The 24,833-nt window shown below is 40.4% G+C and overlaps 1 protein-coding gene across 4 annotated transcripts in view; it reads right to left on the reverse strand.

Annotated features, from left to right (window-relative positions):
- The window catches only part of DYNC2LI1 (dynein cytoplasmic 2 light intermediate chain 1), a 28,149-nt gene extending 5,861 nt beyond the window's left edge, over positions 1-22,288 (reverse strand). Inside the window, exons 1-13 of one of the 4 annotated variants that reach the window (XM_035562918.2) lie at positions 22,137-22,284; positions 21,816-21,933; positions 21,398-21,443; positions 20,731-20,765; positions 20,100-20,169; positions 18,938-19,026; positions 16,644-16,830; positions 14,406-14,474; positions 13,334-13,411; positions 11,753-11,829; positions 11,317-11,387; positions 10,775-10,872; positions 3,040-3,132 (exon numbers count right to left, since the gene is read on the reverse strand). In XM_035562918.2, the coding sequence (XP_035418811.1) occupies positions 3,040-3,132; positions 10,775-10,872; positions 11,317-11,387; positions 11,753-11,829; positions 13,334-13,411; positions 14,406-14,474; positions 16,644-16,830; positions 18,938-19,026; positions 20,100-20,169; positions 20,731-20,765; positions 21,398-21,443; positions 21,816-21,874 (972 nt within the window). In that variant the 5' untranslated portion in view covers positions 21,875-21,933; positions 22,137-22,284. Of the gene's footprint in view, positions 1-3,039; positions 3,133-10,774; positions 10,873-11,316; positions 11,388-11,752; positions 11,830-13,333; positions 13,412-14,405; positions 14,475-16,643; positions 16,831-18,937; positions 19,027-20,099; positions 20,170-20,730; positions 20,766-21,397; positions 21,444-21,815; positions 21,934-22,136 lie in introns of all 4 variants that reach the window. The other 3 variants (XM_035562913.1, XM_050709977.1, XM_050709978.1) reach the window with 3 other exon arrangements.
- Between the last annotated feature and the right edge of the window lie 2,545 nt (positions 22,289-24,833).

The following is a 24,833-nucleotide window of genomic DNA, read 5'->3' on the forward strand; positions in this document are numbered from 1 at the left end:
TAAAAAAGGATTTCTATCCTTTATGCAAATTCCAAAGAGATCCTGGGTGCTATATTCACTCTCATAGCTTAACTCCAGAGAATAAAAAAAAAGTAAACATTTGCAATAGCACTGTTTGACATAAGTCATAAATCTGCAATTTCTATGTCTGTGGTGCAAGAAAAAAGAGAAGAATTTCCAGAAAAGAATTCTGGAAACACATAGCTGAATAAGAGAGATGTGCTCTGTCTTGAACAAAGGCACAGTGTAAAGGTAGCCTCAGAGTTTTTCAGAGCAAAAAGGTTTAGTAACAGTGTGGTATGTCTCATTGTTCGCTTTGGAAAGTATTAAAAAAACAAAATAATCTAAAGTCTAAAAGAAAACATTCCCGTGACTGGGTGCTGATAAGCTGAACTCTAATATCTACAGCCAGAAAGCATCTCGGATAAATACTTGCTGACAGCTAGTATGGGAGAGCGAGCCAGGTACTTTCCTGTTTCTATATTGATTTTTTTTAAATCTGTCTTCTAATTTTATACTCAATAATTTTACCTTTTACTCTGCTAGAGTGTATCCTTCTGAAAGTTGATTTTACATTAAGAATCATCGTAGCCAGCTCTGAAAAGGCACATTATTTCTTCACAAACCCTAGCTGCAGACAAACTCTTCAACCAGATTACAAACTTGGAAATCCTTGGAAATCCTTGGAAATAGGACTATATTATCCAAACCACAAGGATGCATTTTGAAACTGGCTGCATCCAGTGCTAAGACACTGAAAAGGTTCCTCACAAGTGGAAGGCAATAGAGAAACAGCCTTGATTTTATTGAACTTTGCATTGCCACAGTTATCTAGAAATGAATTACAGTATTATTTGCCAGTCCTGACTAAGGCTGAAATTTCACTCAGGTATGCAGGTTCTATCAGATACCATGACAGGCTGTATTTTTCTTCCTGTTGCTACATTTGTGTTTATTTTTTTCCTTTAAAGCTTATCTTTGAGATAAACAAGCAAACCGGTGATCACCTATAGTCCAAAGTAGCACATTAATTAACCGAATAAAATAACGTGCACTTAAATGACTTCAATATGTACCCTGTCATTATATGAAACTTTCATATTGCATTACATCCCACGATTTCATTAGCAGCATGTTGCATAGTAAACATTTTAATATACTGTTCCTCCTAATAACAGATAGCATGAAACTCCAAAGAGAATGTCAGACTTACGATGCGTTTAAAATTTTGCTTTAACAAAATTAATAATATGCAAATAATCTTGTGATAACTGAACCTTACAATAAAGGGGTTTAGAAAATAGCTGTAGATAACAAAAGTAATTTTCTCTTTGATACTCAAATTACTTGTAGTAGTCCAACTAAAAGAAGCTACACTGGCTTGCAGTGCCCTTGAACAGATTAGTGTTCTAAAAGCCTGTCTCTTTTGTTTAAAAGCAGAAAAATTAATAATTTCCTGTATGATTTAATCAACACATACCAGTAACTTTTTTTTTTGCAAGACAGAAGTGTTATCTCAAAATAACTTAGTACACCATAAAGTTATATTGAGATACATAGATACATTGAGTATAAGATTACATTATAAATTCTAAAAGCAAGGTGCTTTACAAATTGTAATGTTATCTAAGACTGCTCTTGATGTAACATTCAGAACCGATGCCTACATTAACAGGATATTACAGGTAACGTGCAAGTTCAAAGACTGCATAGGATTCTTGAAATGGCTTTATTCTTTTACATTATTAATGCAGTTCTTTGGATCAGGTAACTACAGGTTTATGGCCTTATGCAATCTAACCAAACTCCACAAAAACTTGATAGCAGTAATAATCTAATCCTTTGGCTTTCTTTTTACAAGCATGAAAAAAGGTGAAATTTGCTATGGTATTCTAGGGTTCGTTGAGATTGACTGCAGCGCACCTCAGTAAAACTGTCTTTCATCTTAAGAGGAGTGGTTTGCAAAAAGTAGGTGAGACCAAGGTTGGTACAATCCATCTTTGAAAGGTCTCCCATACCCATCATCTTTAACCACTGTTATAAAAACCTCTCTTAAGCACAGTAACTTAGTACCTACAGAAGTTAAATGACATGCAGATAGCCCATGTAGAACCTCTGAAAATAGAGTGAAACTAGAGTGAAACATTTCTCAGTCATTCTAGCAATGAATTTTCTGCACATGAAACGAATCTACAGGAAATACAGAATTTCCAGAATAAGTATGCAATATTCTTTCCAAACAAAGAAAACGATATAAATCTTGGATTAGGTTTAACAGGCCCATACCTACGATATTGGTAAAACCTACACTTTTACTTGTGTGATGTTATACATAGACATCTATATGGCAGTGACCTAACATTAGCCTAGTTCACCACAAAGTTAATTCACTACAAATGTATGGCAAATGCAGAAACACTTCAAAATGAACAACCCTTTCTCCTCTAAAGGCATTTCCTAGATTTCAGGGGTTAAGCCAAATATCACTATGTGGAATAATTCACTCTGATTAGAACAAAATATGCACAACCTACACATCTAAGTGAGAAGGGTTATCATTTCAGTACCTTCCATAAAATCCAGTATAAAGAAAAATGTTTTGAACAAGGGAAAAAAAAAAGTCCTGCATCCCTCACCTCAAGCCTTGATACCTCTCCCTAGACTCTCTTCTAACCAACACACAAATGAGAGCACAGGGTGCAGAAATGAATAAGTTACTGCCAAGAAAGTTTCACTGCTTTGTTTCAATATTGTTCTAGTGAAATAATTCTGGAAGAGAGCTAGAGGGGACGTTTGAATTATTCACTTCCAAAGAAACCACAAGAGCCAAAGCTTTTGAGATCTAACAATTCTCTACCCACTACATGGCTACCAACAACAGCAACAAAACCCAGAACATATCCAAGCTGAATAGTCCTTGAAGAAAAGTTGAAATTATTTAAAGGCAAAAGGGTGATGCATGTATATTCTACAGTTACTTCGGCAATGCTTGTGTCTCTGGAATAGCTGACTGTGAAGAGCAACTGAACAACAACACACCTGTTTTTTCTGAGCTCTCATGACATCAACTTCATGCTCTGCATATTGTGAATCCTGTCCAGGGTCTTTGGTAGCTTGTAAATCATAGAAACTCTAAAAGAAGAAACGAGAGAAACACACAGGGTAAATGGTAATGAGATGCCACCATGCTATACATCTAATGGAAGCATTCTGTTTGTAATAGAAAGGTATTAAAATCCTGAATTTATGGAATAAAATTGCAGGTCACAGATTAGATAAAATACATTGTCTTGGATTGGTAATTGATAAGAAAATAACAGTGCAGCTAGATCTTAAAGGAAAAAGAATATTCTTACTGGGTAGTTGTTTGTTTATTATTCTCTCCTCAAAAAGCAAATAACCTTTCTGGCCCGTGATGTTTGGGCATAGTCAAGGGTACTGTCCTGGTTTCAGGTAGGACAGAGTTAATTTTCCTCCTAGTAGCTAGCAGGGTGCTATGTTTTGGATTAGAATGAGGTTCTCTACCCGGGCAGCAATATCTTGCCACAATGCAGCAGCCCAGATGGGTTTGCCCCGGCGTTCCCAGTTGTTCTGCTTCCATTGCTGTAGCCACCCCCACAGGGCATTTGCTACCATCCGTGAATCAGTATAGAGATAGAGAACTGGCCACTTTTCTCGTTCAGCAATATCTAAGGCCAGCTGAACGGCTTTCACTTCTGCAAACTGACTCGATTCACCTTCTCCCTCAGCAGCTTCTGCAACTCGTCGTGTAGGACTCCATACAGCAGCTTTCCATCTCCGATGCTTTCCCACCATACGACAGGACCCATCAGTGAACAGGGCATATTTCTTCTCATTCTCTGGTAGCTTGTTGTACAGTGGGGCTTCTTCAGCACGGACCACCTCCTCCTCTGATGATATCCCAAAGTACTTGCCTTCTGGCCAGTCCATAATCACTTCCAGGATTCCTGGGCGACTGGGGTTTCCTATTCGAGCCCGCTGAGTAATCAGTGCAACCCACTTGCTCCATGTAGCATCAGTTGCATGATGTGTAGAGGGGACCCTTCCTTTGAACATCCAACCCAGTACTGGCAGTCGGGGTGCCAGGAGGAGCTGCGCTTCAGTACCAACCACTTCCGAAGCAGATCGAACTCCCTCATATGCTGCCAATATCTCCTTTTCGGTTGGAGTATAGCGGGCCTCAGATCCTCTGTATCCCCGACTCCAAAACCCCAGGGGTCGACCTCGAGTTTCCCCAGGTTCTTTCTGCCAGAGGCTCCAGGTGGGACCATTCTCCCCGGCTGCGGTGTAGAGCACATTCTTTACATCTGGTCCTGTTCGGACTGGCCCAAGGGCTACTGCATGAACTATTTCCTGTTTAATTTGTTCAAAGGCTTGTCGTTGCTCAGGGCCCCATTCAAAAGCATTCTTCTTACGAGTTACTTGGTAGAGCGGGTTTACAATCAGACTGTAATTTGGAATATGCATTCTCCAAAACCCCACGACACCTAGGAAAGTTTGTGTTTCCTTTTTGCTAGTTGGTGGAGACATAGCTGTTATTTTGTTGATCACATCCATTGGGATTTGACGACGTCCATTTTGCCATTTTATTCCTAAAAACTGGATCTCTCGTGCAGGTCCTTTAACTTTATTTTGTTTTATGGCAAAACCGGCCTTCAGAAGGATTTGGACTATTTTCTTCCCTTTCTCGAAAACTTCCTCTGCCGTGTCACCCCACACAATGATGTCATCGATGTACTGCAGGTGTTCAGGAGCCTCCCCCTGCTCCAGCGCAGACTGGATCAGTCCATGGCAAATGGTAGGGCTATGTTTCCACCCCTGGGGCAGCCGATTCCAAGTATATTGGACTCCCCTCCAAGTGAAAGCAAACTGTGGCCTGCACTCTGCTGCTAGAGGGATGGACAAAAATGCATTAGCAATATCAATTGTGGCATACCACTTGGCTGCCTTTGATTCCAGTTCGTACTGGAGTTCTAGCATGTCCGGCACTGCAGCACTCAGTGGTGGCGTGACTTCGTTCAGGCCACGATAGTCCACTGTTAGTCTCCACTCACCATTAGACTTTTGCACTGGCCATATGGGACTATTAAAAGGTGAATGGGTCTTGCTGATCACTCCTTGGCTCTCCAGTTGACGAATTAGCTCGTGGATGGGAATCAGGGAGTCTCGGTTGGTGCGATATTGCCGCCGGTGCACAGTTGTGGTAGCGATTGGCACTTGCTGTTCTTCAACCCTCAGCAGCCCCACAACAGAAGGGTCCTCTGAGAGACCGGGCAAGGTAGACAACTGTTTAATGTCCTCTGTCTCTAAGGCAGCTATGCCAAAAGCCCAGCGGAACCCTTTTGGGTCCTTGAAATATCCTCTTCTAAGATAGTCTATGCCAAGGATGCACGGAGCATCCGGGCCAGTCACAATACGGTGCTTTTGCCACTCATTTCCGGTTAGACTCACTTCAGCTTCCAATACAGTTAACTGCTGGGATCCCCCTGTCACGCCATAAATACAGATGGGCTCTGGCCCTTTACAGCTTGATGGCATTAGAGTACATTGTGCACCGGTGTCTACTAAAGCCTTATACTTCTGTGCGTCAGACGTGCCAGGCCATCGAATCCACACAGTCCAATAAACTCGGTTGTCCCTTTCCTCCCCCTGGCTGGAGGCAGGGCCCCTCTAGTCCTGGTCAGAATCTTCGTTTCTGTGTTTAAAGGACTGCCTGCTAGAAGTTGGAGCAGCAAACTTTTCAGAGAACCCCTTTCTCCCGATTGTTTTCTTTTGCAACTCACGTACCCGTGCCTCTAGGGTCTCAGTAGATTTTCCATCCCATTTTCTCATGTCCTCTCCATGGTCACGTAGGTAAAACCACAGGGTGGCGCGGGGTGTGTACCCACCATATTGTCTTCTTTGCACGGATGCGCGTTTACCCCTAATAGCCGAGACGCTGGTTTGTACAGGTGGGGAAGAAAATACACTCTCTTTAAGTTGGTGGACCTCTTCAAAAAGTTTCTCCAAAGTATTCTCTTTTAGTTGGTGGCCACTGGTTTGTTCAGGTGGGAGGGAAGATAAATTCTCTTTAAGTTGGTGGAACTCTTCAGAGAGTTTCTCCACAGCCGAGACGCAGGCCTGTAGGGAAGAGGAGAGATTTCCTTCGTACTGCCGGAGTTGTTTAGCCATGTCACCCACTGTGGGATCTTCACCGTCTTTCCAGGTTATTATTGACAATGTGCTGGCCCATGATGATGGTGCATTCTGTACAAACTTCCGCCATATGGGTCGAGTACACTGGACTTCATCTGGATCTGTGGATGTTTGTGCGTCGTCTAGGTCCTTATAAATTACTTCCCGTACGGCTAATTCCCTCAGGTACTGGATTCCCTTCTCCATGGTGGTCCACTTGACTGGTAGACATACAAGTTCTTCCTTGTAGGGATACCTTCCCTTCACAGCTAACAGCAGACGCCTCCAGAGGCTGAGAGATCGTGCTCCATCTCCAATTGCTTTGTCAATGCTTGCATCTCTAGCAAGGGATCCCAACCGCTTGGCTTCCCTGCCCTCTAATTCACACAATTGGCTCCAGCGTCCCAGCACCGGAGCAGCCAGGTGACAAGCTGTTCACCTATACAGCGACCAAAATCTTTTCGCACATCTCGTAGCTCACGCTGGTATAGGGTTCGGGTAGTTACTGTTGATTTTCTGACATCCTCATCCTCATCTTCATCCTCCTGCACACTTGATGGCCCAGCCTCGTCTTCTCCACGCCCAGACTTAGCAGAAGACTTTCTGCGTTCTAAACGACCTGAGTCTCTATACCATTTTTTCACCTTTTCTACAGGGGCAACTTGCACTGCTACAGTTCGTTTCTCTGACCCAGCCACAGAGTCTGCCACAGGGGTTGGAGTACCCTCTGCAGGGGCAACTTGCACTGCTACAGTTCGTTTCTCTGACCCAGCCACAGGGTCTGCCACAGGGGTTGGAGTACCCTCTGCAGGGGCAACTTGCACTGCTACAGTTCGTTTCTCTGACCCAGCCACAGGAGTGGGAATGGCTGCGGGAGCTGGAACGGCTGTGGGTGCCGGGACGGCTGCGGGAGCTGGAGCTGGAACGGCTACGGGAGCTGGAACGGCTGTGGGAGCTGGAACGGCTGCGGGAGCTGGAACGGCTGCGGGAGCTGGAACGGCTGCGGGAGCTGGAACGGCTGCGGGAGCTGGAACGGCTGCGGGAGCTGGAACGGCTGCGGGAGCTGAAGCTGGGACGGCTGCGGGAGCCGGAACTGGGACGGCTGCGGGAGCCGGAACTGGGACGGCCGCAGGGTCTGTCACTAGGTTGATAGTAGCATCAATTGCAGCTCGATAGGCACAGGCCAGACCCCAGCACGCCACAGTGATTTGTGTCACTTTGGAACTGCCAGAGTCATGACACCTTTTTTTCAAGCATTCTACCAGTTTTTTAGGATTTTGCAGTTGTTCAGGGGTGAATGTCCAAAACACTGGAGGTGCCCACTGCCCTAGAAACCTGCCCATATCCTCCCACACTCCCTGCCACTCGCAAATATCCCGCCTCAAGACAGATCTCCGGATGAGATTCCTAAGTAGTTGTTTAACCTTAAACAAAACCTGAAGCGCATTCAGGAGACATAACAACAGGAACATGCTGGTCTGAGTATCCCAAGGATATTCAACATCTTGGAGAGCTACCATAACTAGCTCGGGGGATAAGAGGGTGGTGAAGGAGGAAGGGAGAGTGAACAGGTAGGAGAAAATATCTTCCCCTGTCCCCTCCAGAGATTGACTCCCTGCTGAAAAAAGGCAATAGGTGTAATTGCTAATAGTTCCTGAGATATGGTTTCCGAAGTATAGAGTCAACGACAGTGCTGAGTACAAATACCAGGTTAGAGTCATGACCAGATATCTCATCATTTCATAAGCCATCGTTACACCACACAGTACCATAACAATCTTAAACCAGGGCCCGGAGAGGATAAACAGCATGACAGGGAGCACATACAGAAAGTAACTTGCTATAAAACTCAATTTGGGAAACAGGTACAGCAGACTTGAGATTAAGGCAATCAACATTGTGACTAGCAACTATTAAGCACGTCGAATACTTATACCAATTTTAGTTTAACACACTCTGGTCAAATCTGTCGATATCTCAACCCTTCGAGCCCCACGTTGGGCGCCAAATGGACTGTTGTGGTTTAGCCCGGCTGGCAGCCAAACACCACACAGCCGTTCGCTCACCCTCCCCCCTCCCTCTCCGGGATGGGGGAGAGAAACGGGAAAGTGAAGCCTGTGAGTTGAGATAAGGACAGTTTATTAAGACAGGGAAAATAATAACAATAAGAATAATAATAGTATTAATAGTAATAATGTGTACGAAATAAGTGATGCACAATGCAATTGCTCACCACCCGCTGACCGATGCCCAGCCTATCCCCGAGCAGCCGCCCCCCCACCCCGGCCAGCCGCCCCTATATATTGTTCAGCATGACGTCAGATGGTATGGAATACCCCTTTGGCCAGTTTGGGTCAGCTGTCCTGGGTCTGTCCCCTCCCAGCTCCTGCTGCACCCCCAGCCTGCTCGCTAGCAGGACAGAGCGAGAAGCTGAAAAGTCCTTGGCTTGGTGTAAGCATTGCTCTACAACAATTAAAACATCAGCATGTTATCAGCGCTCTTCTCATCCTAATCCAAAACATAGCACCCTGCCAGCTACTAGGAGGAAAATTAACTCTGTCCTACCTGAAACCAGGACAGGTACTTATGCCAGAGGCTTTAATACTCAAGACTATGCTTCATTTGAAGCTACCAGAAACATTATTTCAGTATCTGAGAAGCACTACAAGAGTTGATTACGATCTTTTGGCCTCTTTTGAAACCTCATTTATGAATCTTGAGAGAACAATAAGTTTAACTCCAAAAAAAGAAAATACACGAATAGAAAGAAAAATTATTAAATAAGATTTTTTTAAAATGTTGTGCTGCATGTCTCCTCACTCATACAAATAGCAGAATAAAATAAAGCAGAATTAAAATTGTCATTAGAGGAGATGATAGGAAAAGAAATTCCGAATGGATAAAAACATCTTTAAAGTTTAAAGCATATTTTGGAACCAAAAGAGAAGAATGGAAATCTACTTGGAAAATCTTCTTTAATTTCACTGCTTACCTTAGGACACTGAAGGACCCTGCAAGATGAGAAATGTATTCAGACATATCTAAAAACATTCAAGCTGTGCACTTAAATGGCCCAAATGCTTCTGTTTTCTGAGTAAGGGATTGTTACTCAGAGTTATCTTACTCTTTAGAAAGGGCCAGGAAATGGTGTCTAACTTCACACTGCAGCTGCTAAGGTTCCAAAATATATGGCAGAAAAATGAAAGTGGACTGCAGTAACCATTCTGGTTGCCAGCAATCATCAGCTAATGAGGCCAGACGATAAATCCGTTGCTTTCTGGCAGATACACCTACCTGCAGATTTGAATAACTGGTATAGCGTTACAGTCAGAACTGAGTCCTGTGCGGTACTTCAGAAAGTCAGTTTAAATAATTTACAGATCTATTCCTATGGCCAGAGCACTGCGACTGTCCAGGAACACACATGTACACAGTTCACATCCCATGTCCAATAATTACTGTGAGCTGTTCTGAGGGGGGTTCAGGAGTTACTGGGTGCAGGACAATGGTTTTTAAAAAGGCCATGAGCAAAAGTTATGTGAAAACTAGATTACCTTTATAGTTTTTGAAAAGTACAAATTTAGTTTTTATCATGTAGGGACATACTGAATTGAGAATGGCATCTTGGTTATAATTTATTCTGGTCACAAACCAACAGAAATAATTTGTAGGCGTTGATATCAAATGAATGAGGTAATGAAGAGGTAAATTAAGACACCTTCTCACCAAGAACAGAGACCCATAAACTAAAAACTAGAAAAAGTCCAGTTTGTGAAGTGTAACTTGAGGCACAGTTTGATAGCCCTAACTGACTTCCTTGCGTGCCCAGATAAATTGTAGGGGCAAAAAATGGACAGGGATGAAGAACTGTGATACAGTCAAGTACACAAGGAGAAAGCACCAGCCTGCATTTGCTCAGGTCGAATAGAAAATAATTTTGTTACTAATCGCAGCAATTACTTTTATTCAAAAGAAGTACATGGGGGTTTGCATCTTGCAACCAGAAACTTCTGAAATACGTACAAGATTTATTATTGTGTAGGTGCCATGATATTCTAATTACTTTACAAATCCTAAAACTTTCCATAGACTTCCCATAGCAAACCAGCAGATTTTGGTAAGGAATTCTAACACACTCGCCTTTATTCAAAGCCTCATGCCCTATGAGGAAAGGGAGCAGTAGCTTGCTGTAGCCTTGAAGGCATTCTCCTCTTGGAACGTCCCTGTCATTTGGTTTAGCCACTTGGGCATATGGCACCTTATAAAACGCCAAAAGAGGTGGAGCTGAGAACAGCTTCTCTCAATATAATGAAAGGCAACAGCATAACTTTGGAAAAAACAGGGTTACATTGGTACTTATATAATTTCTATGTGTAGGAAGGTGACCAAAGATGTAGAAGCTAATAACCAAACCACCACTGCATACCAGTCTCTCTCTTTTAAAAGTGTATGAATTAAAGAAGTTGGAGGAAACAGAACTGCTAAATGAGACTGAAATTCCAGTCATTGGACTTGAAAGACAAAAGTTACTACTATTCTAAGAAAAAAGAAGCTGTGCAGCAGACATGTAAACACCTACCTTGGGAGGAAAGGTCTTCTCAAATACTTTTTTCCACAGTTCCAAAGGAGTGTTTGCACGCATCTTTCCAATATCGCTATCAGAGGTGGGTGGTGGTCCTAAGGATTTCAGCACCAAATAACACAAGTACGTTGTTATTACAACATGAATTACCAAATCATTTTGGATAATGATCCATCTAATTTAGCATTTCATGTTCTGCAGCGACAAGCTGCAAGAAGACTTGAGAAAGCATTGATCTCCCACCATGAAACAGGCTGGGTGGTACTGTATATTATATTTTCTTTTAGATCGAAGTTTGTTGGCCTTACTGTTTGATGGAGCCCAGATACTTTATTAAACTACCTAAAACTGCACGAGTAATTCCCAATATTATAAATTATGAATCATAGTTTTAATTTTTTAAGCCCTTTGCTTCAGTGATGAGTTAAAGCAGACAGTGTTGTGTTAGAATTTAACCTTACTTTGTATCTGCTTAATTTTTTTTTCTAATTTTCAAAAACAATTAAACAACAAACACGATGAACTTCAAATGTCCTAACCTATTTGGCTCAGGGAATCCAGGCCTGCTGGTATAAATAGAGGTTTGCTGTGATCCACTGATACAGACTTGCTAAACAGAAAAGAGAAAATATGCAAACGTTTAGTAATAAACTAAAAACATTACATTACTCTAGACAAGACTAGGCTCTTATTGGGCTTTGCATGCAAATATAGGTAAATAAAAGTCTATTCAATGCTAGTGGTGACCATGTTTCCATTCTGTCAGTTTGGGGATCAAAACCAAGGCGTTACCACTGTTCTGCACAGAGACACGGAGCTGAGACACGAGTAAAATGCCACAAACAAGCATCTTGCAGAGAAAATACTTTTGAAAATAAAAACAAAAATGAAAGTGTTCTGGTGATTCAATTAGTTTTATTAAATACTTCGAGACTCTGGGCAAGACAATTAATAATCGGACAATAATTATGTTACCTTCTCTCATAGCCAAATGCCAAGTGATTAATAAGAACACGGGCTTTCAGCTGGAGAGCCTCAGATTTACTGGTAAACTACATGAATGAGAAAAAGTATACATTATGATCTTCCATCGTAGAAATACTACATTACGTCATCTGCACAGAGGATTTCAGATACAGCATGGTTGTTGTTTCTGACACCAATAAATTTAGTATATGTTTCCTGGATTTACTAGAGTAAAAGTCTTAGCCTTCCTTTCCAAAACATAGCAAGAAAAATATTTAAAAATATAGATTCACAACTTCTGAAATATGCATGTTAAGATACAAGAATCTTTTGCCCAGAACTAATGAGCTAGTAAGATTTTAAACTACGTTAAAAATTATCCAGAATACCACAAACACTTAGAAATGTAATAAATAACTATAAAAGTGTTCACGCATGATAAAAGTGGCTTGATAGCAACAGAACCAGTACAGATTTCTTGGAAAACACCTCCCAGAATATCTTCTCAAGCAGAATGCTTATTCCTCTCTAAGGTATTAGATATCCTAACAGATTCAAGTCTTCGAGAAACAAGTCAGATCTCTCCTGTGGGAAATGGACTTTCTCTCGCTCATTTCAATGGGGATCAGTATTGGTATCCAAAAATTTTTAGACTCCTGGTTTTTATTTTTTAACTAAAATAATACATAGATACTTTATTTTTTTAAATCAAGATAGTAATATTCTCAGTTAATGAAAGATGAATTCATATGTCAATGTACAAAAAGCTGTACAATTTTATATAGATTGAAAGGGACATGCTGTAAGTACAGCAATTTAAAGCAAACTTAAGTTGTTTAGCAACCAAAATAAGCCACCATTACAAAAAGGCTTTACATAAATGGTGGTTGATAAAGTTAGAACCATCTTCTGATGTAGAGAGACCAGGAGGCAGCTGTTTTGGGTTGTGAAGCTGACCATGCCAATTTTTGCCTTTACTCAGGAGTTGATCTGCCAAGTTCAGATCAGTTTCTATACCCACATAAATACTTCATCATCCTCATGGTTCTCTTGAGTTGGCGGTTCCTACTCAGTGCTGTGAAAAAGTCCTGGTTTTATTTTTCAAAAGTGCAAGTGTGGTAATCAGGTACACCTAAACTGCTGCGAAGACATGCCCTTGGAGCCAGGTTTTTAAGCCTTCAGAAGCCTGGTCACTAGACCTACGTTCACACGTCTACCAAAGGGGGCAGTTCTCTAATGCCACCTAGGACAATCACTGTCTCCTGTCCTGCTTTCTCATACCAACAAAAACTTTGGCCAGCCACATAGTAAACTCAGTACAGCAACTGAGCTGGCTAACAGATAACCATTTTTATTTAGTTTTTGCTGACACCGGAAATTAGGTATGTTGCTTGTTAACACGGTATATTCATCTATCCCCTGCCAATCTCTGTAACCCACATAACATATGAGCTCATTAAGAAAGCTACTGTAAAGCCTATTAAACCCTATTTTCTCTAAGAGTTTTGCATTTCTATTTTTAAAACATTGTTTCATATCATAAGTATTGCTCATCTTTTCTTTCCTTAGTTAGAAAATGAAGATACATACCACCAATGATGCTCCATAATAATGCGAAATAAATCGAAGTGTCTTGCTTACTGTTTTCCTCATTTCAGAGTCAAACTCCTAAAAAAAAAAAAGTTGATATTGGAACATATGCATTAGAAACAAAAAACAAAATATAACAGCTAGAACTTTTCATTTTTTTGTATAAACTGCAATGCAGTTAGGCTACAATATATGAGGCGTTCAGCTGTCAGCATAATTATATCGTAAGACAGAGTCAGTAACAGCCTACTCTGAAAAGAAATGTCACAATTTCCCTTTGTTTCTTTTTTACAGAGGGAGCATAATTCAGGTAAAATGTTAGTCCAGAAAAAGTTTCTTAATTGGGAATGTGTATTCAATTTCCAATTAATTTCTGTTTCCTTTTGTTTTAAAATTTTAGAAGTACTGCCTTCAAGAAGAATAAGAATTTTATTCTTTTTGTGAAAATATTTAACTTTCAGTAAACCTTTGGCTATATGCTCTTTAAATTCTAATAACTGTCAGATTTGAAGAGTGCAAAAAAAAAAATACCATTTCACCTATGTTCCTTTAATACAAGATCATACAGATGGCATTCCCTGGAGAAAGGAGGCAAAAACCTGGTCCAAGTGAAGCTTGCAGGAGTCTTTCTGTAGACCCCAATGGCATTAGGCTGTTGTTCTGTGTTTATTACATGAGAGTCACTTTAAAAATGTAAAAATCAGTGTCCAGGGCTCAGCATAAAGCCTCGGTAATAAAGAATTAACTCAGAGGGTCAGCCAGGTATGCACGTACTATCATCAGAGAAGCAGAAGTTGCCAGCACAGCAGATAAAAATCAAACAGACTGTTCTAGCTTCTCATGATCAAGTGCCACTTGAAAAATGAGTATGCATTTGTTTGGACTTTTAAAGTCCTAGGAGAGAATCTAGCAGTACCACATTTCTTTCCCCTCCCTACTCACTTGTCCGTAAAAACTTGAAAAGTACTTAAAAAAAAAAAAAAAAAGTTGCAGAAGAAAATGATAGTTTACTGTTGTTGCTGTCACAATTACCAACAAAAACAAAAAATAAAATAACATAAAAATGACTTACATGAAAAATATCGTATTTGCTTCCAATAATCACCAAGGGTATTGGAAAAGGGTCAACCAACTCGTAATCCTATTGAACAGATATATGACAGTTAAGCAGCGTAAACAAGTTGTAGAAGATTGCAACAGTTCAAACTGAAAGGGGTTACATTAACTTACAGGAGACAAGGTTCATTCTTTCAAAACCTTAAGTTGGATGAATAAACTTCAATTCTATATCCACAACATATTCTACAGTTCTTTCATTGTCTTGTAAACGGTCAGGAAATAATCCCTCTGAGCAGTCACAAAACTCAACGGCATAAAAGGGCTTTTGCACTGTATACTCCAGTTCCAACATTAGATGGAAAAGGAAGAGGGGAAAACCCTCTCATACGTTCACAGACCTACCACCAGTTTCGATTAGTGTGTATCTGGAAGGCTTTTGTGTAGTCTACATGAAATGAGATGATCCCCTTGTGTTCACACAATGACAGTCAAGCTGCTTTGGTTGCACAAGAATGGAAAAGAAAGAAGTCGTAGCAGAAGTTGACCTAACTGTTCTCTTCTAAACCTGGTTACTTCACATGCAGGAGAAATGACCATGCATTAGCAAGAAGATGCAAATACAGAAGATCCTGTACTTTGAGGGGAAAAATAATGGCTTCATCCCTACATTGTCAAGGTAAAACCTCTGAGCAAAATTATCATAACTTAAAATAGGACGCATAGAACACAGACCTGAAAAAAATAAATAGGTGAAGCATTAGCTTCTTAACTGAGAAAACAAATAATTAGAAATAACATCAGAAACATTAGAACTGGCATCCAGCCACCTTTAAGCAAGGTCTGCACTTGATACGTTTATGCTTTAACATCATAGCCAACAATACTTTATCCAGTCTAGTGGAATATATCTAATCCTTAAAAAAATAATAATGATAAATCAAACTAACAAACAAAAACAACAAAGAAAACCAAACCAAAATCTTATCAATTCTTCTTTATCACAAAACTGTTTAGGTATAAAGGAGCAAATAATTTTTTCCTTGAACTTTCATTTACTTTTTTGATTATGAAAGATGGTATTTCCTCCCACAAAATTGACATAATTTTTTCCTTGAACAGTGATGAAGGTTTCAAGAGAACCCAGTAGTAACATGACATTTTGCTTACATCCTTCCTGATTTTGATAATGAAGGCTGAATGGAAATCTGAGTTGAGAAGGTGTAATTGTGTTCCCTACAGGGCAACTATAGCAAGTCTTCTCTTCTAAGCAATTAGTGGCATTATGCTTTTTACTACTGAAAAAAAGTTTGCAGTTTTCCAGTTCATAAGCTCTACATGTTAACTTGCCATTGTGGTCATGATTTGTTGCCGAGCGTGTTTGTAGGTATTTTCTTTTTGTGAAATACCTTCTCTAAAAGTGAAAAACAAAATCATTATCCAGCAGAACTCAAATGCTATACTCTAAATCTATAAACCTACTGAGTGTTGTGTATGTTGCTTTCTCAAAAATTGAAAAGTTACTTTTCAATATAAGCATTTGCTACATTACACTATATAGAAGCATTTTATAGAAGCTACAGTAACTAGATTTATCTGCCAAGCCTTTGAACTGTTGAATACTTATTTATGCATTATATATGCACAACATTTGCAGAGGTTTAATGCACAATGATTTTTCATTTCTATTGCACGTAATCTAGTTTAGCTTTTCCAGAGATTTAGTTAGCAATTATGTTTAAAGGACTGATGTTAACATTTCTGAAACTTTATAATTTAATTAGTTGTCAGATTATCAAAAGGCATTGAGTTTGTGATAGACATTTAAATAAATGCAAAGTATATAGTCATGTTGATGGCTGTTATAACCATATTCTTTGCTTAAATTTGTACCTTCAGCTAGTCTCTTGCTAGATGACTTTTGTACATTCTAGTTTTCATCTTCATTTTAAAAAGATGAGGGGGGAAAAAGCAAACTGCTACTCTAAAACTATTTCTTTTGATTGGTGTAACATGCCATAACAATCACATTAGATATCTAACAAAAAGATATAAGAAACCTTCTTTCCTTGTTTCTGCTCTTATTGAATTTTTATTAAATTGCTATAATTTTCCAGTGAACAGGTTCATCTACATCAAATGAATTTCCAGTCATGCATAAAAATCTAAAAGAGTTGTTTATGATTTTCAAAAGCATTATCTTTAACTGTATAAAGGCCTGTGACATCTGGAGAAAATATTAGAAGTAACTTACTGGATGATCCTTCTGCAGACTGTTCCGCATCCCCTGTTTAATTTCAGTAGCTACTTCAGGATTTGTTTTTTCCAGTTTGGCTAAAATTTTATTCACGTGGTCCCTGATGGCCTGCAAAAGATTCTCCATGGTAGTCCAGAGCTCATTAGGTTTGGACAGATCCAATACAAGAACTACAGCAAACGACCTATTAAAAAAGGCATTATGTGGTCAAATTTTCAGTGCCTGAGACAATTAACATTTTCATACACAACCATAACTGTAATACAAATGCTGAAAGCACCAAATGCGAAAATACAAACACTAAAATAGAATCGAATGTGACAGCAGAGGCAGATGGCTTTTAAGGATGCTCTGAGCGCTGAGCAAACCTCTCCATCTTTTCTTGTTCAGAACTATTACTTTGGCAACTTTCCATCAGAGGGTTTAGAGATTCTATATATAAAACTTTCTGTCTGGAGACTTTGATACAAAGAAATAAAATATGCAAACATCCTGATCATATTCAACTTCTACCTGTGTCACTGGGCACTTCTGCTGTCATGTATCTTTGTCCCCACTTAAGTCTACACTCCCCGTTAGCAATGTCAGCAGATGGTCAGGATCTTTCGTAACCAGGAATGTATTAGAGGTTTCTATACTTTCATTATTCTTTTGTAATATTAAATAGAAAAAGCTGGTTAAGGGGAATTATTCTGTGTCATGGATGGTGCCAATTAGCTGGAACCTCAAATGAGCACATCAGAAAGTCTTCTGAAAGACAGAATGACAAATGGAAGAAGTCAGAGCACTCAAAACCAATTACCAGGCTTTTAAAGGTGATTATAATGGAAAATGTTTATGTATAAACTCCTCTCCTGCCACAGCCCAAAACTCCAGCAGTATTACAATACAAATGTGAAGGAACACATTGGAAATGCTGAAAATTGACTGGATGTAATACTTTTTTCCCCACTTCCATCCTGACAAGAAATAGGGGATTCCAGACCAGAGTGATCATCAGAAAACTACAAAGCAAAGTAAATTTCCAATTTAACTTTAAAACACTGTGGAAGAAGTCTGGTGAAAAGTCTCTTGGTGCAACAAAACATAGTTCATGGAACTTTTAAACAAGCAAACTCCTTAACTATAGATGGATAAGAAAATCAGTGAAAAGCTCCTATACTTAAGTACTTGAGATGGTAGAACTTTTGAGTAATAAATATGTTAAAATATTGTCTTATGAACACAGATGATCTTAAAGAACAGAGTTGCTCACTCAGAGAACCTTAAGATCACCCACATCAGAAGATTCCTTTATCAATAAAATGGGGAGAGAAGATGGATAGAGGTGGAGCTCAGTTAAGTTCATTTAGCAAAAATATGATCATTGATTTTTGTTCCCAGGACCCTCTGGCATCAAAAGGCTTCACATACCAGAAGTGTTCTTCTTTCACCTTAGTCTCTCACCACATAACAGCATTATCTCAACAGCCAGAACAGTAGCAAGCGTACATGATAAAAATTGTATCCTTCCCATTAGTATTATTTTTCAATAGAAGTTAAAGCTCACTACCAAAGAAACATAGCAATGCATCATAATACGAAGGTAACATTTTTTGATCCTTTGCTCCCCTTCCACTTTCCTCTCTAACTTCCTTAGCTAGAAAAAAAATATGGCACCCTCATTGCATTCTAATTTCTTGATGCATTTTTCTTCCTAGGCTATTCCACCACTCTTACGTATTATTCTCACTGTATTCTTTTCATTCTCTCTGAATTTCTTCTTTTTATCTTCAAATCAATTCACCAGTTTTAGTCTCTCTTAGAAAGATTGTCTCTCATGTCTGACCTTGTTCTCATTGGATGGGCACTTCACTTCCTAAAAATCCAGAGATTTTGTGTGTTATTTTTTGCTTACTCCTTCACCCTACAATAGTGCCCCTCACAGAGATTGTTCCTGCATACAGAAGTGGGCAGCCAGATTTTATTTTTTTCTTATTTTTCTGCTCTTCCACTCCGCATAAAAAGAAACTATGTTTTCTCTTTTTCTGTAGTTCTAGTTCCGTCTACTTAAGGACGGATCATTTCCTTCATGGTATTGCTTTTTCTCATTGTTGATTGTCTTACTAGGAGAGAATCATGAAAAGGAAGTTCAACGCAGAGTATCAGTGGTATTACCATGATTTCTAGAAAAATTCAGAAATATCTTGTCTTACATTTTGAAAGAGTTCTCCACAGTAAGTGGTCTAGAGATTTATTATGCCTGAAAGACAGCGGAAATTAACACAAGAATTGTAATATTAATCACTTACCTTATGTTGTTGCTAGTGATTGGTATTCGAATCAGTTCTTGTAATGAGGTTCCACCACCTAGTTCCCAAAAGTGAGCTATATCTTTGGGCTGCAAAAGAGTTCCTTTATGTTAGAGCCACACACTTCCATGCAACACCAAGAGAACATCTTGATTCTGATAAGCTGTGTTTTCATGCAAGTGACTCAGAACAATAACATATATTACTTCACTAGTGTTTTCTAAAAAACAAAACCAAACAAAATGTGTTCAAGAAATCCCATACAACACTTCTTAAATACTGCTGGCATGCCTATGTCCATCTTGATGAACGACTACTTTAGAGTAAAGAAGTCAGGAAGCAGCATAATTAATGATAAACATTAAATACATATTTGTGTGTGTGTGTATATATATATATATATATGTGTGTGTGTGTGTGTGTGTGTGTGTACATATAGAGAGAGAGAGAGTCAGGTTTTTATCCCTTTCTTTTTGTTTATTGTAGTTGAAGACTAATGCTCTCAATCACAAAAGTAAAAAGTCTCTACATTCGCATTTAGCTTCTTCATTTTCATCTTTTAGACTGAGTCAGATTTTCCACTTCCTGCTTCAGTTATAGAAACAGCAAATAGCTGCAGCAATAGTTATTACTGCTGGACAGTGTAGTGATGAGAGTGGATTCAATATTCCTGTTAACACATTCTTCAGTGCAAAAGTTAGCAATATTGACAAGTAACCCAAAACTTAATTATGGTTTAACATCCTCAAAGATGACTGTGTCTCTCATAAATTCAGTTGTAAAAGACCTTCCTTGGTTTATACTCATTTCACATTTTAAAGACAAGGTTCATGGCATGCATCCTGTGCATCTTCCTACAATTGGAAAATAAAAGCACTCAAACACAACATACAAGGTAGATTTTATAAATGAAACTGGTTGCTTTGTGTGATACTTTGGTCTCAGGTCTACTGCATTCTAGTGAAAGCGAAAATATATTAAAGATTAAAATAGAAAATTAAAATAGTTAATATTAAGAAGATAATATTCGAAATTACAGTTTTTCCCCACAAACAATAAGCTAAAAATCCCTAAGATTCTTATACATAAAAATAAACTATATATATAAAATAAATAAATAAATACATACATGTTAAGTAAACTATACTTTCTGGGTACTCACTGCATTGTGTCTCCTTGCCCTTCTTCCAAAGGTATACTCCAAAGCTAATGTGGGCTTTGGAATCTCTTCCCTATCCAAGGAAAAATGAAATTATTTTGTCATGATCCTCTAAATAAGGTTAGTTCTACCGTTACTATAGCATAGTTCAGTCAGTTCAGAACTTGGCTTAGAAACAGCAATACAGAGAAAACAATCTCATTTATCAGTTATTGCCAAAGACAGGAGAAGGAAGAGCACCAATCCGAACTGATGGCCATTTCAGCACTCTCATGTTGGAGAGGACTGGAGGGAGCAGCTTGACAGGTAGTAGTGATAAGTTCAATCTATGAGTGATCAGTGGGACACAGAAGACAACATCTGTGTACATGTATTATGAATTATCACACAATATAACTAATTATATAAAATTAAAAAAAAACAACAACACTTTAATAACGTAAAAATGCAAATGCTTACGGATCATTATCAACCCCTAGCAAGTAACTAGCTAGATTACAAGACCATTGCTACTAGTTAACAGTATTTTAAACAGTTCTCTTTTACTGGCAACTGTTTCTTATGACATCCTTTATTATGACTATCTTCTTAAGTATCCACAGTTGAAAAATACTTTTAAAAAATTCACACGTACCTCTCAAGACACCTCAGTATAATAGTGGTCTTTCCCTGGAAATTAAAAACAAAGAAGTCTACTGCAATGTCATTAAAGCATAAATAGTTATCACTAAATGAAACTTAGTCTTTTAATATTCCAATAATAAAGTACCTGAAAAGTATAAACTCATGTAATTGTTTGTAACCTTATAGTGGAAACTTAGCTACCAACTTTCTGTCAGAATCAAGCTACATTACCATTCTTTTAGACTAATGGAGATGACAAATACAGCAATAGGACTAGGGTCTGTAAAATTAGACATTAGTGATCCATCTGGACAACTCTGTTAAACTGTTTATCAATCTTTAACTATTAAAAATATGTCAACTTTCCACAGGGTTTGCATAAGTTATTACTGATGAGATGGAAATAAAAAGAATGCTTAAGATACAAATGAACACACAGAAAAATATCTTTACACTGTTGAAATTCAGACACTGAGTACAGTGTCACTTTGAAGGGACTAGCACTTCTACAGTTTTACTCCTCTGCCAATTCCTATCTCAAAAATCAGTTAATTTCATGTAAATCCAAAAAATAATTACATTTTATAACTAAAAAGTATTTTAAAGATTGTTAATTAGAGGTTGTACATATACCAATACTCCTAAAGAATAAATATGTTTTTATAACTAACACTCACTTGGTCAAAAAGGCAAGTATCTTCTGATTTACTTTTCAGGTAAATGCTAACAAAAGACAAACATGAAATTAATAAAGACCAATTTTATGGCGATCATGAGGTAAAACAACCTCGGGCATCTGGAACCTGGAGCTTGCAACCTCTGACAGTCCACGCTCAAGTCTGCCTGCCAGAGATACAGACAAAACTCAAAGCAGGATGCCAGTGCCTGTAACTACAACAAAACTGGTGGGAGTGCACTTAAGTCGTTTTGTTACCTGTCCAGCCTTCACAGGGGGAAATTTAACAACGTGTCAAGCAATTAAAGAGAGGAGCTTTATTTCGGGCCACTACTTTTACAAAAATTACACCCACCCCTCCTTGCCCTGACACAGCTGCGCTCAGGGAAGGCACGGAACCACGCGGCACTCGGCCTTACCCCGCTTTTGCTCCCCACAAACAGCACCGACTTCTCCCAAACTTCCACGCGCTTGCCATCGCCGTCGGGGCTTTCTCTCTTCTCCACCTCAGCTAGCGCGATGTCCCACAGCGTGTCGCTAGCGGGAAAACCACGGCCGGGGCTCGTTAGGGCAAAACAACGGGCACGTCCCTGCCCGGGGCTGCCCCTTCCCCGGCTCCCCCACGGCCTCCCCTTTAGCTATGGGGTCCCGGCACCGAGGCACGGCTCCCTCCCAGCGCCCTCCCGGCCCCCGCCGGCCGAGCCCCCCTCACGCAGCCCCGGGGGGGCTCCCCCAGTTACCCGGCCTTGGGCATCGCTCCCCGCCGGCCGGGCCCGGCTGCCCGTCGCCATGGGGACGGCGCGGGGTGGGCTGGGAGCTGTAGTTCCGCGGGGGGGAGGCCGCGGCCTTCATCCCCTTCCGACCTTCCCCCCCCCCCGCAGCCTCTGCCTTTGCCGCAGGGGCGCCGCCCCCGGGGCCGCTATGGGGTGGCGAGGGGGGGGTCCCCGCCGCTGGTCCTCGGGTGCTGGGCAGGGCGCCCCGCCTCCTTGGGGTCGGGGGGTGGGGGGCGGGTGAGGGCGGCCAGCGCAGGCGGTGGAGGCGCTGGGCGCTTTGGGGGCGGGTGGTAGGGCTTGGTTTAGTGGGCCGCCGTGCTGCTGCTGCGAGGGAGGGGTGGACACACACGCCGTAAGTGCCGGGAGCCGTTAATTAATAAGTCGTTAATTAAGTCACAGCGTAGCCCGAGTTGGAAGGGACTCACTTGAGCCTGTCCCAGTGCCCGACCCCCCTCTGGGTGCAGAACCTTTCCCTAACACCCAGCCTGACCCTCCCCTGTCCCAGCTCCATGCCGTTCCCTCGGGTCCTGTCGCTGTCCCCAGAGAGCAGAGCTCAGCGCCTGCCCCTCCGCTCCCCTCCTGAGGGAGCTGCAGGCCGCCATGAGGCCTCCCCTCAGCCTGCTCTGCTCTGGGCTGAGCAAACCAAGGGGCCTCAGCCGCTCCTCACACGTCTTGCTCTCTAGACCCTTCACCATCTTTGTAGCCCTCCTTTTGACACTCTCTAACAGCTTTATATTCTTCTTATATTGCAGTGCCCAGAACTGCACACAGTACTCAAGGTGAGGCTGCACCAGCGCAGAGCAGAGCGGGACAATCCCTTCCCTTCAACCTGCTAACAATGTTGTGCCTGATGCACCTCAGGATACAGTTGGCCCTTCTGGCCACCAAAGCCCACTGCTGGCTCATGTTCAGCTTGGGTCAACCAAAATCCTCCAATCCTTTTCTGTGGGGCTGCTCTCCAGCCTCTCATCCCTCAGTCTTTATGTGTATCCAAGCTTGCCCCATCCCAGGTGCAGAATCTGGCACTTGCTCTTGTTAAATTTCATATAGTTGGTGATCACCCAACCCTCTAATTCATCAAGATCTCTCTGTAAGGCCTCTACCCTCGAGGGAGTCAACAGCTCCTCCTTAGTGTTGCCTGCAAACTTCTTTAGAATGCATCTGAGTCCTGCATCCAGATCACTGATAAAAAACACTAAAAAGAACTGGCCCTAAACTGGCCGCTGTTTTTTAGTTGAATATTTCACCTCAGCCTTAAGGCTGTTAGTAAACTAGGGTGCAGTAAAGCTGTGGGATGACCTCACCTCATGAAGGGGATGTAGGAAGTAGGTAAACCTGACAAGTCATGAGTGTTGCCAGTCAGGGAGGTGACCCGCAATCCAGAAGAGCAATTGGAGCTGCCTTCTGTAGCTGAGTAGCTGCTTTGTGTCTTGAGAGAGCGAGGTAGAAAAAAAAAAAAACAAAGTAAAACAATCTCCTGCTTGTTTGATGAAAACCAGGAAATGGGCCTCACTCAGAATTCATCTCAACTCCATCCGTCCCCAAAGAAGGCTTATATAGCAAGAGGCAGACCCTATGTAATACTTGTTCTTTAAAAACATATTTTTTCTAAGTTTAACTTGCATAATTATTCAGTTGCAGTTCCAGAAGTCTTCATCTGGTTATGTTCCCCTGTCTTAATTCACTTCCAGGTTTTTACATGGCTCTTCTAAAGCATTTGCCAACCCCCTATGGAAACCATGCTGATTAAAAAACAGGAAGAAACTCCATTATTTAGTGTTGTAAAGTGGCAGGCCATGCTGATGCCTTTCTAAATGCATTGCTTTCACGAATTTCATTTCCACAGGGCATTTCCAGTATCTTGGTATATGAAGCCAATGCTAATCTATAATCACCAGTTAAAAGTGGTAAAAACCCTGGACGAAACTACTGTTTCTCTGCCAAACAAAGCAAAACTAATGTAGGAATTGTTCCTGGCACTAAAAAGCAAAGTATTTTTACAGCTATTTACTCAGTGACAGAGTCGTGGCAAATCTGGAAAATGCTGCAGTACAAATCTGGGCTGGGAAACAGTGTAGGGGCATTAATTAACTAATAAACTGTGCTGAAGACCAGCCCAGAAATGAATTTAGTTTTCAGTATTTTAAGTTTCATCTCAATCTGTTTCATTTCCTTTGCTGTTCATGACCTAAGAAACAGTAAAAAATAACTTTTTCTTCCTAATTCACTGTTACTTAATTACTAATCACCTTAGTTAAAAATTAACTCAAGCTAATGGATCACACTAAGCTGTATGGACTATTAAAGTTTTATGTAAAGGTTTAAGTGGTGCATTCCTTTATGCAAGGATGAATTTCTTCCTCCAGGACATAAACTGTAAAACTGTATTAGTCTGAGAAGTAACTCCAACTCTAAATACCTACCAGCCTTTTTTTTTTTTTAATAGGGAAACATATGCCTTTATTTTAAATATAACATTTAATCTAAAATAACAGGACAACACTAATTTTGTAGATTGCATTAAAAACTCAAAGCTTTATCATTTGCCAGCTGTACTACTGAAGTAATTAGGTCTTGCTTGTTTTAGAAATGAGCAGTTTGCTTACTAATCCTGCTGCACAAAGATTGACAAGGCAAACTTGTATTTATTCATTTTTATTGTAT

This window comes from Cygnus atratus, chromosome 3 (assembly GCF_013377495.2).
Source record: "Cygnus atratus isolate AKBS03 ecotype Queensland, Australia chromosome 3, CAtr_DNAZoo_HiC_assembly, whole genome shotgun sequence".
In the NCBI taxonomy this organism is placed as follows: Eukaryota; Metazoa; Chordata; class Aves; order Anseriformes; family Anatidae; genus Cygnus; species Cygnus atratus.